The 17,331-nt window shown below is 40.1% G+C and overlaps 1 protein-coding gene across 1 annotated transcript in view; it reads left to right on the plus strand.

The window, feature by feature from the left end:
- LOC133563542 (CD82 antigen-like) overlaps positions 1-17,331 on the plus strand; it is a 91,273-nt gene that overhangs the window by 49,996 nt on the left and 23,946 nt on the right. The window contains exons 4-6 of the mRNA XM_061917711.1: positions 6,511-6,635; positions 11,590-11,664; positions 16,108-16,206. Of these exons, the coding sequence (XP_061773695.1) occupies positions 6,511-6,635; positions 11,590-11,664; positions 16,108-16,206 (299 nt within the window). The remainder of the gene's footprint in view (positions 1-6,510; positions 6,636-11,589; positions 11,665-16,107; positions 16,207-17,331) is intronic.

The following is a 17,331-nucleotide window of genomic DNA, read 5'->3' on the forward strand; positions in this document are numbered from 1 at the left end:
AGTACATATTCCGTACAATTGACCACTAAATAGTAACACCCCAATAAGTTTGTCAACTTGTTTAAGTCGGGGTCCACCTTAATCAATTCATGGTAAAGGCTTCATGTGCCGAAACCCGAAATTGAAGCAGGGACCTTTAGAACAACAGTCCAACAGCCAGGATAGTTGTCCCCTCACTAAATGATGAATTCCTCTCAGTCTTGCAAGTCTTTTTAGTGTCCATTTCATCCGTAAATAACAATATATCAAAAAAATGTCCGTGTTTCTCTCACGGAGACGACACAAACGCATCAGATTTAGCGTTAGCCTTTTAGCATTAGCATTCGCTTCACCCTGGATGAGCCGAATAACTACACAAATAGTGTCACTGACTACTTTTACAATGTTTAATAAAGTAAATAGTTAATATTTGATGACCTTCGTTACACTTGCGTAACGCCTGCTTTATATGACATTTCTCCAACAAATTCTCAAGCTTTGAGTCCAACTGAATACTTTATTTTCCTCTGTGAATTTTTAAATGAGTCCGTCCACTTCTTGTAGCATCACTTTTTGAAATAAAGTTTATAAAATAATAATAAACTGCATATCGTTTAAAGACTACGGCTGAGTAAAAACACCACTAGATAGTTCCACTGATCAGTAGAGGTTTGGGAAATAACCGATTTTTAGATACATTGCAATTCAGACATAGGCAATTTTAAAATCTATTCGTAATGTCCATCCATCCATTCATTTTCTTCCGCTTAGCTGAGATTGGGTCGCGGGGGCAGCAGCCTAAGCAGGAAAGTCAAAACTTTCCTCTCCCCAGCCACTTGGTCCAGCTCCTCCCGGGGGATCCTGAGACGTTCCCAGGCCAGCCGGGAGACATAGTCTTCCCAACGTGTCCTGGGTCTTCCCCGTGGCCTCCTACCGTTTGGACGTGCCCTAAACACCTCCCTAGGGAGGCGTTCAGGTGGCATCTTGACCAGATGCCCGAACCACCAAATCCGGCTCCTCTTCATGTGGAGGAGCAGCGGCTTTACTTTGTGGGTTGGACCGTGCCAAGGCTGTCCTTTGTCACCGATTCTGTTCATAACTTTTATGGACAGAATTTCTAGGCGCAGTCAGGGCGTTGAGGAGATCCGGTTTGTTGGCTGCAGGATTAGATCCCTGTTTTTTGCAGATGATGTGGTCCTGATGGCTTCATCTGGCCAGAATCTTCAGCTCTCACTGGATCGGTTCGCAGCCGAGTGTGAAGCGACTGGGATGAGTCCATGGTTCTCGCCCGCAAAAGGGTGGAGTGCCATCTCTGGGTTGGGGAAGAGACTCCATTAATATACATATATTAAAGATGCATCATTAATCGATTTTTAATAGAATCGTAGCTCTTGAATCCTAAACGTAATCGAATCGTGAGGTGCCCAAATATTACCACCTCTACTGATCAGAGTTCTTCAGCACATCAGTGCTCTACAAAAGTTCCTGCAAGTCGTAAGTTCCTTTGTTTTTCTTTCAGTCAGTTGAGTAATGGCAGTCGTTGAGTTTTAGGAACATCCCCAACTGTGTTCAACCAAAAAGTCCGACAGCATAGTCCGCCCCCGTTCAGATTCCAGGAACCTTCCAAAAATCCCACCACAGTAGCAGAAACTAAAAAAAGTTATTTAAGAACTAAACATAGCCTGGAAGTTTTTGGTGGATACCCAGGCGACACTTTAGTCACCCGGATAATTGGGAAAGTTCCTGTGGTGAAAAGAGCCTTATTTTCAGTTTTCATTCATTATGTGTTGTATTAACAGAGGCATGCGTGGCCATTCCAGTGACTACAGGCAAGGGCCACTCAGAATATGTCCCTGTCAGACCTTTTTCAAGTCCAAAATATCTTCTCTTCCCGCAAACAGACTTTGGTTCACACAAATTATCATTGTGAGTGCACAAAAATATACTTTCCACGTCCTGAACCTGAACTTAAATTTAGAATTTCTGCTTTGTAATCATTTGCAAGTGTGTGTAATATAAGGGTAACCATTATTGTTGCTGCATACATGAGGACCCCGCTCGTTTATAACAGGATCTGCAATACCAATCAGCCCTGCCCCCACATACCCGGGTCTCCTCAGCTTTTTCACCGTTCCACATGTCCCAAGTTTCATGAAAAGCCACTTAAATCATGTTAGCAGAAATTTGCTTGGAAGAAAGCCAGTACTGAAGCCAACAGATGCAGACCGTGGCAGTTCATACAGTTCTGTGTGTTTGTTTTTGCACATAGGAGGATAAGATCTGCAGCAGGAAGTCTGTGAACATTAAACTACAAATGTCTGGCATTAAACAAGTACAGTTGGTACAAAATACGGCTGCTAGACTTTTGACAAGAACAAGAAAGTTTGATCATATTACGACTATACTGAATATACCTTTTATATACTATACCTATATATATATATATATATATATATATTATGTTAGATCCACTATGGACTGGACTCTCACAAAATATGTTAGATCCACTATGGACTGGACTCTCACACTATTATGTTAGATCCACTACGGACTGGACTCTCACTATTATGTTAGATCCACTATGGACTGGACTCTCACACTATTATGTTAGATCCACTATGGACTGGACTCTCACACTATTATGTTAGATCCACAATGGACTGGACTCTCACACTATTATGTTAGATCCACTATGGACTGGACTCTCACTATTATGTTGGATCCACTATGGACTGGACTCTCACACTATTATGTTAGATCCACTATAGACAGGACTCTCACACTATTATGTTAGATCCACTACGGACTGGACTCTCAATATTATGTTAGATCCACTATGGACTTGTCTCTCACACTATTATGTTAGATCCACTATGGACTGGACTCTCGCACTATTATGTTAGATCCACTATGGACTGGACTCTCACAATATTATGTTAGATCCACTATGGACTGGACTTTCACAATATTATCTTAGATCCACTATGGACTGGACTCTCACACTATTATGTTAGATCCACTATGGACTGGACTCTCACACTATTATGTTAGATCCACTATGGACTGGACTCTCACACTATTATGTTAGATCCACTATGGACTGGACTTTCACAATATTATGTTAGATACACTATGGACTGGACTCTCACACTATTATGTCAGATCCACTATGGACTGGACTTTCACAATATTATGTTAGATCCACTATGGACTGGACTCTCACACTATTATGTTAGATCCACTATGGAATGGACTCTCACACTATTATGTTAGATCCACTATGGACTGGACTCTCACACTATTATGTTAGATCCACTATGGACTGGACATTCACTATATTATGTTAGATCCACTATGGACTGGACACTCACACTATTATGTTAGATCCACTATGGACTGGACTCTCTATTATTTTAGATCCACTATGGACTGGACTCTCACACTATTATGTTTGATCCACTATGGACTTGTCTCTCACACTATTATGTTAGATCCACTATGGACTGGACTCTCGCACTATTATGTTAGATCCACTATGGACTGGACTCTCACAATATTATGTTAGATCCACTATGGACTGGACTTTCACAATATTATCTTAGATCCACTATGGACTGGACTCTCACACTATTATGTTAGATCCACTATGGACTGGACTCTCACACTATTATGTTAGATCCACTATGGACTGGACTCTCACACTATTATGTTAGATCCACTTTGGACTGGACTTTCACAATATTATGTTAGATCCACTTTGGACTGGACTTTTACAATATTATGTTAGATCCACTAGACATCCATTGCTTTCGGTCTCCCTGCTGGGGGGTTGAGTGGGGGGTTGCCCACATATGCGGTCCTCTCCAAGGTTTCTCATAGTCATTGTCATCGACGTCCCACTGGGGTGAGTTTTTCCTTGCACTTATGTGGTCTACTGCGGATGTTGTTGTGGCTTTTGCAGCCCTTTGAGACACTTGTGATTTAGAGCTATATTTAGTAAATAAACATTGATTGATTGAAATCTAAATTCACCTGAAAGAGAAAAAAAACACTGCAACTTCACAATCTTTTATCTGAAGAATTTAGGACACGACAACATGTCAAGCAAAGGTGTTGCCCTCCTGTCACGTTGGTGCTGTTGAGCAGAGTATTGCCACATTCACCAGGACGGACATTCTCTAGAAAGTTTCTGGTAGTAATTGTTTGAAAGCAACATGTGGGAATCTGCTGCTCCTGAGAGCAATGAAACACATGAAGGCTGAAAGTGGTTCTCAACTGCAGGGGTTCTCAGCCGGAGACTATTTTCCCAAGACCATTAAGTGGCAACACACATCCAACTCACACCACGCTCACGCATATTTTTGTATTCTGCCAGTGTCAATTTTGTAAACCCATATGTGAAAAGTGCATTTCAGAACACATTTGGAAGAAAATCAGTTCAGTTTCACTTGCATACAATGTAATCAATCAATCAATGTTTATTTATACGGCCCTAAATCACGAGTGTCTCAAAGGGCTGCACAAGCCACAATGACATCCTCGATTCAGATCCCACATAAGGGCAAGGAAAAACTCAACCCAGTGTTATGACAATGAGAAACCTTGGAGGGGACCGCAGATGTGGGCGACAACGTACCTTACTAGCCTTTATTAATCAACCATCTATAAATAAATGCATTACACTTGCCAACCCTCCCATATTTTTCAGAGGTTCCCGAATTCTCAAAGTATCTATTCTCCCGATTATCTGATGATATTCATCCTAACTTCAATAATTGTGCAATGAAAGCGCTGCCTTTAACGCCTTCTACAACATGCAGGAACAGCTTTCCAGCCCAGTTACACGTTGTAAGTGTCTCATGTAGACGCACGCACACCGCTGCAAGACATACTTGTTCAGCAGCCATACATGTCACACTGAGGGTTGTGATATAAACAACTTTAACACTCTTACAAATATGCACCACATTGTGAACCCACACCAAACAAGAATGACAAACACATTGTCTTACATCCTCGCTGTAAGACAACATAAACACAACAATACAAATACCCACAATCCCATGCAGCCCTGACTCTTCCTGGCTAATTCATACACACCCGCTAGCACCTAATTGTGAGAGTCCAGTCCATAGTGGATCTAACATAATAGTGTGAGAGTCCAGTCCATAGTGGATCTAACATAATAGTGAGAATCCAGTCCATAGTGGATCTAACATAATAGTGTGAGGGTCCAGTCCATAGTGGATCTAACATAATAGTGAGAGAGTCCAGTCCATAGTGGATCTAACATAGTAGTGAGGGTCCAGTCTATAGTGGATCTAACATAATAGTGTGAGAGTCCAGTCTATAGTGGATCTAACATAATAGTGTGAGAGTCCAGTCAATAGTGGATCTAACATAATTGTGAGAGTCCAGTCCATAATGGATCTAACATAATAGTGAGAGAGTCCAGTCCATAGTGGATCTAACATAATAGTGAGAGTCCAGTTTATAGTGGATCTAACATAATAGTACGAGAGTCCAGTCCATAGTGGATTTAACATAATAGTGTGAGAGTCCAGTCCATAGTGGATCTAACATAATAGTGAGAGAGTCCAGTCCATAGTGGATCTAACATAATAGTGAGAGTCCAGTCCATAATGGATCTAACATAATAGTGAGACAGTCCAGTCCATAGTGGATCTAACATAATAGTGAGAGTCCAGTCCATAGTGGATCTAACATAATAGTGAGAGTCCAGTCCATAGTGGATCTAACATAATAGTGTGAGAGTCCAGTCCATAGTGGGGCCAGCAGGAGACCATCCCGGGCAGAGACAGGTCAGCAGCTCTGAGATGTCCCCAACCGATGCACAGGCCAGTGGTCCACCCCGGGTCCTGACTCTCAAATAGTCATTTTCTGAGGGAAAGTTGGATTCTAAAGCCACTATGTAATGAATGAAGTGTATGACTGATGATTCTTGTAAGAGGCTGACATACAAACATGAACAACTACATCTGCAGTCAAATGCCAAGAAGCAACAAAGTGCAGCCATGGATGAGCTTCTGCAGCTGCCAGCCTCTTGTCAGTGATGTGGACTGAATGATCTGATTCTGGACCGGGTTTTTTCCACCCTGGAATCTTGGGAGCTGGAAATATTCCACAGTGCTCGGTTTGTAGTTTTTTTTATTCAACCCAGATAACACTTGGCCACGTATCGGCTCCAATTTATATCCTCCGCAGTCGTCCGGTTTTCATTTCAGTTTTACCATTCCTGAGAACACAACCAATTCATCTCAGCACACATTTACCAGCGCTTGTCTTTGTTTGCTGATAATGTTTGGAAAAAAAGTTGATCCTGGTCTCAGTGAAGTATTTTTGGCTGGAGGCATCCAACTGTATCTGAAGAAATAGATACTGTATCCCACTTGTGGTTATGAAAAAAAGAGCAAATATTGTAGATTGCAAAAATAGTGCAATTCAAGTCTTGAATGATAGTCTTTCATAAATGTTTCTCTTCATTTGTTTTATTTTCTTCCCTTTCTACAGAGGAGTCATCAGACACAGTGAAAGTGGCGTCCTACATCCTCATTGGAGTGGGTTCTTTGACCATGGCCATGGGCTTCTTTGGCTGCATTGGAGCCATCTATGAAATACGTTGTCTCCTCGGTTTGGTGAGCAATGGAATTTACTCTGACTGTAGTTGTTAGTAGTAATGACAAATGGTAAATAGCGCTTTTCTACCTTTTTTAAGGAACTCAAAACGCTTTGACACTATTTCCAGATTCACACACACATTCACACACTGATGGAGGGAGCTGCCATGCAAGGCGCTAACCACCACCCATCAGGAGCAAGGGTGACAATAATAGTAATGTTAACAAGGATCTTAGGTGAGCTGCAGGTGGTGATAGTACCTCATCTGCCATGGTCTGCATTATGGTGCTTGAAACATAACCCTTAGAACGGAGGAACATATGTTGGCTGCTTGCCAGCAGGCACAAGACTTTATGATGATATGAATGTTGATTGAAAACTATCGATGAAAGCACGTTGAAAGATAGTTGTATTTGTAAATTGAGAATGTTGGATCCGCGTTGTTGGTTGGGAAATTCAGAAATTTCAATATTCAAATCAACATCAATCAATCAATCAATCAATGTTTATTTATATAGCCCCAAATCACAAATGTCTCAAAGGACTGCACAAATCATTACGACTACAACATCCTCGGAAGAACCCACAAAAGGGCAAGGAAAACTCATACCCAGTGGGCAGGGAGAATTCACATCCAGTGGGACGCCAGTGACAATGCTGACTATGAGAAACCTTGGAGAGGACCTCAGATGTGGGCAACCCCCCCTCTAGGGGACCGAAAGCAATGGATGTCGAGCGGGTCTAACATGGTACTGTGAAAGTTCAATCCATAGTGGCTCCAACACAGCCGCGAGAGTTCAGTTCAAGGGGATCCAAGACATCACAACTTGACCTTGAATAAACATAGTCAAAAAAGCGTGTTTCGACGTTGTATTTATGTTGGCAAATGACCAAAATGTAATGGTCAAAGTAGGGGTGTAACGGTACACAAACACTTCGGTTCTGAGTTCACAGTTAGGTTAATTTTCGGTACAGTAAGAAAACAACAAAATATATATTTTTCGGTTATTTATTTCACAAATTTGCCTTGTCTTCCACCCAAAAATATTTTTCTTAGTGGAATATTTGATGTGAAGTAATGGGAACCTTGGATAGGTCAATAATTCATAATAACATTGATTTTGATTCAATATTATGTTTTGAGCAATGACAGTTTGAAAGAAAAAAAAAACAGCTTTGTTTTATTAGTCAACGTTTTAACTTTTACTAAATTACATTTAGCCTTTAAGCTTTTTTATTCAACCTTTGTTTATGTTTTTGTTTATTTTAATAGTATTTTTAGAATGTGCCGTGGGCCTTTAAAACATTTAGCTGTGGGCCGCAAATGGCTTCCGGGGCACACTTTTGACACCCCTGCTATATATTATAAAAAATAAAATCTGATAAATCTATGGATAAAAATCTGAGTTTGGCGACGCATGCGCATTGATCATGTGAATTGTGAAGTGAATTATATTTATATAGCGCTTTTTCTCTAGTGACTCAAAGCGCTTTACAATTAGCTGTGGGCCTCAGATGGCCCCCTGGCCGCATTTTGGACACCCCTGGTGTAGACTCTTACGTGAATGAGCTAAATAATATTATTTGATAATTTACCGTAATGTGTTAATAATTTCACACACGAGTTACTCCTGAGTATAAGTCGCACCCCTGGCCAAACTATGCGACTTATAGTCTGAAAATTAGGGTACATACTTGACCTCGCAACCCAACTGCTTTGGTGGTCAAGTGGTTAAAAATGAATAGAAAGACGTACCTGAAAATGTACCATTTAGTGAAGAACTCTGAAAGTACGTATGAGACAGAAAAGGAAAAAGCATGTTCCCAAAAGTAGCAGTTCTTACTGTAATTAATCTCTGTCTTGCTGTCTCATCCAAACCACCAAATCGTTCCCATTTACAAGAAGCGGGCCTAAGCCTACCTCAAATGATGGACAAACATCTTAGTCATAACCTCACGACCGTTTAAGGTCTTTATTCCATGACAAAGTCCGATGCTGGTGTGTTGCTAAGATTGAAGTCCTCGACTTAGCATCCACAGTTAGGACAGACTTTGGGGAGAAGAGGAAATGCTTGGTTGCCGAGTCAAAACGTACACAATGTCTGAGCAAGTCATGCACAATCAAACTCATCCTAATTCCATAGCTTTTCCTAAATATCCAGAGTAATAGAAACATACTGAAAGCCACTACTAGCGACCATGCAGTCTGATAGTTTATATATCAATGATGAAATATTAACATTGCAACACATGCCAATACGGCCGCTTTAGTTTACTAAATTGCAATTTTAAATTTTGCACGAAGTATCCTGTTGAAAACGTCGGTATGATGGCGCGTGACGTCACGGATTGTAGCGGACATTTGTTCCTGCCCGATCCCAGCTATATCGTCTTCTTTAATCGCATAATTACAGAGTATTCTGGACATCTGTGTTGCTGAATCTTTTCCAATTGGTTAAATTAATAATGGAGACGTCAAAGAAGAAAGATGTAGGCGGTAAGCGGTGTATTGCGGCCGCCTTCAGCAACATAAACACAGCCGGTGTTTCCTTGTTTACATTCCCGAAAGATGACGGTGAAGCTTTACTACGGAACTTAGCAGTCAAGCGAACATGTCAACCGGCGGGTTTCGGTGGGAAAATAGTGGTAATAAGTCGGCGCTTACCGTAGACATGAGCGGAGAGCTCGCGTAGTTCCTCGTGCACTTATCAAAGAGGCAGCTGCGGACTCTCTTGCCTCCCCCGACCGGCCGCCCCAGAACGTGGGATGCTTCCACCGTGGAGGGGGGGGAAAAAATCTCAGCCCGGCTCCAACGGGTGCCTTCGCTTCGCCTCATTGAGAAACGTGGCTTCCCTCAGAGACACTGGCGGTCACCACACCCTTCCGACTTTCACTGAAACACTTGTAACACAATAAGCAGATAAGGGATTTTCCAGAATCATCCTAGTAAATTTGTCTAACATCTGAATCACTCTGCCGTCTAGTTTTTATTTTTTATTTTTTCGTAGTCCTTTACTCTCACTTTCCTCATCCACGAATCCTTCATCCTCGCTCAAATTATAGGGAAATCGCCGCTTTCTCGGTCCGAATCGCTCTTGCTGCTGGTGGCCATGATTGTAAACAATGTTCAGATTTGAGGAGCTCCACAACCCGTGACATCACGCGCACATCGTCTGCTACTTCCGGTACAGGCAAGGCTTTTTTATTAGCGACCGAAAGTAGCAAACTTTATCGTGGATGTTCTATACTAAATACTTATAGCAAAAATATGGCAATATGGCGAAATGATCAAGTATGACACATGGAATGGACCTGCTATCCCCGTTTAAATAAGAACATCTCATTTCAGTAGGCCTTTAAGAACATAAGTTCTTGCTGACACTGGAGCCAATGAGCTATCTGCTTATGTGTGGGCAACATGTTGGGGGGTGGGAGGCACCGACAGAAGGAGGTACAGTAAGCTGTTAGTGTACAAGGGTGTGTAAGTGGCCTCTCATGTTGGGTGAGTGGGGGGGTAGTTGTAGTGCTGCATTGACCTACTTTTCTCCACCCAGTCAGTGACAGTGACCAGCTGCCACTCCAACTCCCAGCAAACACACACACCCTTGCCACAAGACTAGCGATGTCCGATAATGGCTTTTGTGCCGATATTCCAATATTATCCAACTCTTAATTACCGATACCGATATATACAGTGGTGGAATGAATACATTATTATGCATAATTTTGTTGTGATGCCCCGCTGGATGCATTAAACAATGTAACAAGGTTTCCCAAAATAAATCAACTCAAGTTATGGAAAAAAATGCCAACATGGCACTGCCATATTTAGTATTGAAGTCACAAAGTGCATTATTTTTTTTAACCTGCCTCAAAACAGCAGCTAGGAATTTGGGACATGCTCTCCCTGAGATAATCCTGATACCCACTACAATAGAAACACTATACTTTGACTTTCACCAAGTGCACTATTTTATTTTTTCTTTAAACATGCCTCAGAACAACACAACTACAAAAAAAATGAAGGCACACAGCTTCAGTCCAGAGTATTCTAGAGTAATAAAGTAAACAATAACATAGTCCTCCTTTAGTAGACTGCCTGGCATACTGTATAACAGGAAATTAATGTTAAAGTTAAAGTTAAAGTACCAATAATTATCACACACTCTCTTGGTGTGTAAACTGGCCTCAATCTGCCCTGCTCTAACATATTTGTATGAGTAACACAAATGTGCTGCAAGCTGGTGGTGAGTGCTTGAAGTGGCCCAGCAGTCAGCCAGAGCTTCTGAAATGCTGCCTTGAGACAGGGAACCTCCGTTCACTGCAAGCTGCTTTCGATGTTTGCTTTTCATCCATCTTCCGCTTGTATTCATTGTGTATCTACTTATGATTCTTGAAGAGGTGGGAGATTAAATTGCTCGTATTAAAGAAAGATGTCTTGGTTCCTCCTCGCATAATTTGCAGGCATTGCAAATTGCCAGGTTTTTATCTGTCAGAGACACTTTAAAGTAATCCCAAACCATAGACATGGTGACGTTAGTCAGTCATTGAGCGAGCTGGCTTGTTAGCCACGGCTACAGCACCGGCAACAACACACTTGTTGTGGTTATGCTGAGCTCGCGGCGGTTTGATGAGGTCATCAAGCGTCGCCATTAAACCTCATGCTGCAGTCGTCAAGTCCTGTGTTGTGTGTGGGAGGGGGGAGGGGCTGCTGACTGGAAGACGCAACTACGTCCGTGTTTTACTGGACATGTAGCGCTCCGTACAGCAACGTTTTAAAAAGTCATTAATTTTACTTTTTGAAAGCGATACAGACAATGTCCGATATTACATTTTAAAGCATTTATCGGCCGATAGTATCGGACATCTCTAGTTGTCATTTTTTTGAAGCATTTCTCGATGTTTGCTTTAGTGAAACCACTCTGCAAAATGTCTTTGTCTGTAAATGTAACTTCTTGTTTACCCTGACAGTATTTCACCTGCCTCCTGCTCATCCTCATTGCCCAAGTTACTGCTGGAGTTCTCATCTACTTTCAGAGGGATCAGGTAAGACACATTTTTTTTTTTATAAGTTTGATTTAAAATGCCGTTTGTGCTTCCCCATGTCACAGCTGTGAGTGTGAGCCTCCCGCTTCCTGAAGTGAAACGTTTTCATGGTTTAACAAGTGAAAAGTCACAGGATGTTGGTTTTTGACTAATGTGAAGCTGCGGGATATTAGGTTGTCTGATGCTGTGGGGGCAAATATGGCAGTGGTACTTTCTTTAGTCTCTATATTTTACAGGCACTTTTATCTGGTTTATTGTTTCCTGTATCATTACATAGTGATGTGTAACATCATTTTTTTTATTTTTATCATTGATGTCCAGCTTCAGATATTCCTATTCATTGCATATATCATACATCTATTGTCTGCCCTGTATGTCAAAATATTTGTTTTGTTTATATCCCGATGATGCCAACTCTTCCCCCAAAGAAAAGAAAAACAGCAAATTAAACAAAACAAACAGGTGGTGAACTCCCGTGTCGTCACAAACTGAAAGTGAAAAAATATTATAGAATTATTCTAAAATGTTTACAAATTAAAATGGAAGGAGATAAACATATTCAAACACACAAATAAAAGTAGTAATGTTTCCTCTGCCAAGAGAATATATTGCATGTCTATTTTAGTTAAAAGAAATAAGAAAAACAAATTGAAATAGTATTTCTTTTATGGAGACATTATTGTTCTGTCTCCATAAAAGCAATACTATTTCAATTAGTTTTTCTGCCAATAGAATATATTGAATGTTCTATTTTAGTGAAAATAAATAAGAAAAACTAATAAAAATAGTATTGCTTTTATGGAGATTGAACAATAATGTCTCCATAAAAAAAATAATATTTTTATTAGATTTTCTTATTTCTTTTCACTAAAATAGACATGCAATATATTCTCTTGGGAGAGGAAACATTATTGTTCTGTTTCCTCTGCCAAGAGAATATAGTTACATGTCTATTTTAGTGAAAAGAAATAAGAAAAACTAATAAAAATAGTATTTATTTTATGGAGACAGAACAATAATGTTTCCTCTGCCAAGAGAAGAGATTGCATGTCTATTTTAGTTAAAAGAAATAAGAAAAAACTAATTGAAATAGTATTGCTTTTATGGAGGGATTATTTTTCTGTCTCCATAAAAGAAATACTATTTGTATTTGTTTTTCTGCCAATAGAATACATAGCATGTCTATTTTAGTGAAAATAAATAAGAAAAACTAATAAAAATAGTATTGCTTTTATGGAGATTGAACAATAATGTCTCCATAAAAAAATACTATTTTTATTAGATTTTCTTATTTCTTTTCACCAAAATAGACATGCATTATATTCTATTGGCAGAGGAAACATTATTGTTCTGTTTCCTCTGCCAAGATAATATATTTACATGTCTATTTTAGTGAAAAGAAATAAGAAAAACTAATAAAAATAGTATTTCTTTTCTGGAGACAGAACAATAATTTTTCCTGTGCCAAGAGAAGATATTGCATGTCTATTTTAGTTAAAAGAAATAAGAAAAACAAATAAAAATAGTATTTCTTTTATGGAGACAGAACAATAATGTTTCCTCTGCCAAGAAAATATATTGCATGTCTATTTTAGTTAAAAGAAATTAAAAAAAACAAATTGAAAAGTATTTCTTTTATGGAGACATTATTGTTCTGTCTCCATAAAAGCAATACTATTTTTATTTGTTTTTCTGCCAATAGAATATATTGCATGTCTATTTTAGTGAAAAGAAATAAGAACAACTAATAAAAATAGTATTGCTTTTATGGATACTGAACAACAATGTCTCCATAAAAAAAATACTATTTTTATTAGATTTTCTTATTTCTTTTCACTAAAATAGACATGTAATATATTCTCTTGGCAGAGGAAACATTATTGTTCTGTTTCCTCTGCCAAAAGAATATATTTACATGTCTATTTTAGTGAAAAGAAATAAGAAAACACAATTTTGTTAAATGATTTTAGTGTGGGTGTAAGTACTTCTTGAGCACATTCAACAATACCGAGAGAACAATGACAACCGTTTTATTTATTTTGCTTGTGATTTGTAATCAAGTGCAAAACGTTGCTAACAGACAGAGTATACTTTTTTTAATCTAAGTTAGATATTGAAAAACTTAAATTAGTGTTGGGCGATATGTATCAAGTGTTCATTCGAGTCTAAGGCAAAATATTGAGATATATATGTTGTATCGCCATATGGCCTAAAAATATTGAGATATTAAAAAAAGGCCATATCTTCCAGCCCTAGAGTGTACTCATTGTTTTTTGTCCTTGCACAGAACAAAGTGAATAAACAGTGAATGTTCCTTCCCATTCCACACTGTTTTGAGGTGGAAATAGTCCCCTAACACATGCACGCTAACATTGTGTACAAAGAGCAAACATAGTTATTAAATAAACACACATTTACCTCATGAGCCACCTGAAAACGAAAAGCAAAAATAAATGTAAACACTGCATCTCCCCCATGTAACAGTCATGCATCTTCACAGCTACTAAATACATCAATGTGGGACTATCAGGTTGAAATTGAACCCTGATAAATATATATTAGTCCCACTTGAAAAGTGTTTTGTGCTCCTCCAGCATGCTCGTGTTGATGTATCACTTGAGGCTGGACGTGCTCCTTGTTTAAAGTTCACCACAGGGCAGGGCGGTGCCCTCCTTCCCGAAATAGGCTGAGGTTGTATCTCCAAAAGAGCTCTGAATGCTACAACGCTGCAGCAGCTCTGTAATCTTGCACTCTCACTCGGGCTCCTGCAAGACTGCATTCGTGCAGCTGTTGGGCCGAGTGTGACACCCCATTTTGCACCTGAGGTCTTGCCTGGTAAAAACTTTTTTAAAAAATGCTGCAAATAAAGACAAATGTTTAGTTTCTTTTAGAGATGTCAGGTAATGGCTTTCTTGCCGATATCCGATATTGTCCAACTCTTAATTACTGATTCCGATACCAACCTATATCGATATATACAGTGGTGGAATGAACACATTATTATGCCTCATTTTGTTGTGATGCCCCGCTGGATGCATTAAAAATCTAACAAGGTTTTCCAAAATAAATCAACTCAAGTTATGGAAAAAAAATGCCAACATGGCACTGCCATATTTATTATTGAAGTCACAAAGTGCATTTTTTTTTTTTTAACATGCCTCATAACAGCAGCTTGGAATTTGGGACGTGCTCTTCCTGAGAGAGCATGAGGAGGGTTGAGGGGGGCGGGGTTTGGTGGTAGCGGGGGGGCTATATTGTAGCGGAAATCGGGAGAATGTTTGCCCCGGGAGATTTTGGGGAGGGCCACTGATATTTGGGAGTCCCCCAGAAAAATCGGGAGGGTTGGCAAGTGTGGGGGTGGATGTATACTGTGGCATCCTGGAAGAGTTAGTGCCGCAAGGGGTTGTGGGTATTTGTTAAATAAATGATAAATGGGTTGTACTTGTATAGCGCTTTTCTACCTTCAAGGTACTCAAAGCGCTTTGACACTACTTCCACATTTACCCATTCACACACACATTCACACACTAACCAGCACCCATCAGGAGCAAGGGTGAAGTGTCTTGCTCAGGACACAACGGATGTGACGAGCTTGGTACAAGGTGGGGATTGAACCAGGGACCCTCGGGTTGCGCCCGGCCACGCCGTCCCTGTTGTTCTGTTGTGTTACATTGCGGATGTTCTCCCGAAATGGGATTGTCATTCTTGTTTGCTGTGGGTTCACAGTGTGGCGCATATTTGTAACAGTGTTAAAGTTGTTTATATGGCCACCCTCGGTGTGACATGTATGGCTGTTGACCAAGTATGCAAGGCCTTCACTTGTGTGTGTATGTCAAAGCCGCATATATCATGTGACTGGGCCGACACACTGTTTGCATGGAGGAAAAGTGGACATGACAACATGTAGTAGAGGACGCTAAAGGCAGTGGCTTACGGCCCCAATATTGTTGTCCGGGTGGAAATCGGGATACATTCGGAAGAATAGTTGCCCGGGAGATTTTCGGTAGGGGCACTGAAATTTGTGAGTCTCCCAGACCAAATCGGGAGGGTTGGCAAGTATGGGGTAGGTGGTAGCGGGGGGTGTATATTGTAGCGTCTCAGAAGAGTTAGTGCTGCAAGGGTTCTGGGTATTTGTTCCGTTGTGTTTATGTTGTGTTACGGTGTGGATTTTCTCCCAAAATGTCATTCTTGTTTGGTGTGGGTTCAGCATATTTGTAACAGTGGTCAAATTGTCTATACGGCCACCCACAAGTATGCCTTGTATTCACTTGTGTTTGTGAAAAGTTGTAAATATCATCTCTGGTTTTTTTCCTTTCTTATGTATCGCTTGTATGCGTAAAAAAAAAAACCCACAAATGACACATACTGTTGAAAATAAACAATGTACTGCAGTGTGTTTAGATTTAATTTGTAAATTAACTGTCCCCTGTTTTTCTTTTCTAGTTGAAAAATGAGATGTCCAACATCATAAAGAGCATGATAATCCATTACACCGGCCAGAACAGAACAACCGAGCAAACTTGGGACTACATTCAGAGAACGGTGAGTTCATATCACATCTGCACTGTTCAAGTTTGGGTAGTCCGAGGGTCAGCAACCCGCGGCTCTTTGGTGCCGCCCTAGTGGCTCCCTGGAGCATTTTTAAAAAGGATTGAGAATGGAAAAATAATAATATTTAGTATGACACAATTGTTAGAACTACCACTGTTTAATATGTTTTGTCCTACTCATTTTGGTGGTTCTTGAACTCGCCATAGTGTAGACTGTGACGCAACAGATTGTTTACATGTCAGATCTTCCACTCCTTCTTTGTCTCATTTTGCCCACCAAAAGTTTTATGCTGTGCGTGAATTTTAATCAGGCATATTTGGTCAGTGCATGACTGCAAGCCAATCAATGCTATCAGGCTATTTAGGCTAGCTCTACGCACATATTGCATCATTATGCCTCATTTGTAGCTATATTTGAGCTCATTTAAAGCGCCCCCCGCGACCCCGAAAGGAAATAAGCGGTAGAAAATGGATGGATGGAAGGATAAATTCCTTTACCTGTTTCCTCTTTGAAAATAATTTAGTTTTACATGACACATTATCTGTATGTAATATAGGCTGCATTTCATATAGTTGTTTGTCTGCCATGTTGTTCCAGACCACAGCAAACATTACCCAGCTTGCCAAAGATTGTAATAAAGCTTCCGTTTCTTTTAACTTAGACACACACATCTATCTATACCTTTGGCCATTAAAAAACAGTAATTTCCAGGAGTAGTCTCACCTTCTGAGCAGCTTCTGATTTACTAATGGTTTTTAATGTTGTAAAAATGTGCAGAATGAATATTAAATTTCAACATTTCTGTCAACGTAAGATTTACTTACGTCGTGAGGGTTGGCAAGTATGACCGGGAGACGCAACTGCTCTGTCCTTCTCCCTACGTCCGTGTACCACTCCGTACAGCGGCGTTTTAAAAAGTTATACATTTTAATTTTTGAAACAGATACCGATAATTTCCGATATTACATTTTAAAGCATTCATCAGCCTATAATATCAGCAGTCTGATATTATCGGACATCTCTAGGTCTGGCCATTTTCGGTCAGAGTGTACCAACTTGTCTGAATACCTACTCAGACTTCCTCTGTCCAGGTGAGAGGCATGACTTATGATCGAG

Source organism: Nerophis ophidion, linkage group LG12 (genome assembly GCF_033978795.1).
Source record: "Nerophis ophidion isolate RoL-2023_Sa linkage group LG12, RoL_Noph_v1.0, whole genome shotgun sequence".
In the NCBI taxonomy this organism is placed as follows: domain Eukaryota; kingdom Metazoa; phylum Chordata; class Actinopteri; order Syngnathiformes; family Syngnathidae; genus Nerophis; species Nerophis ophidion.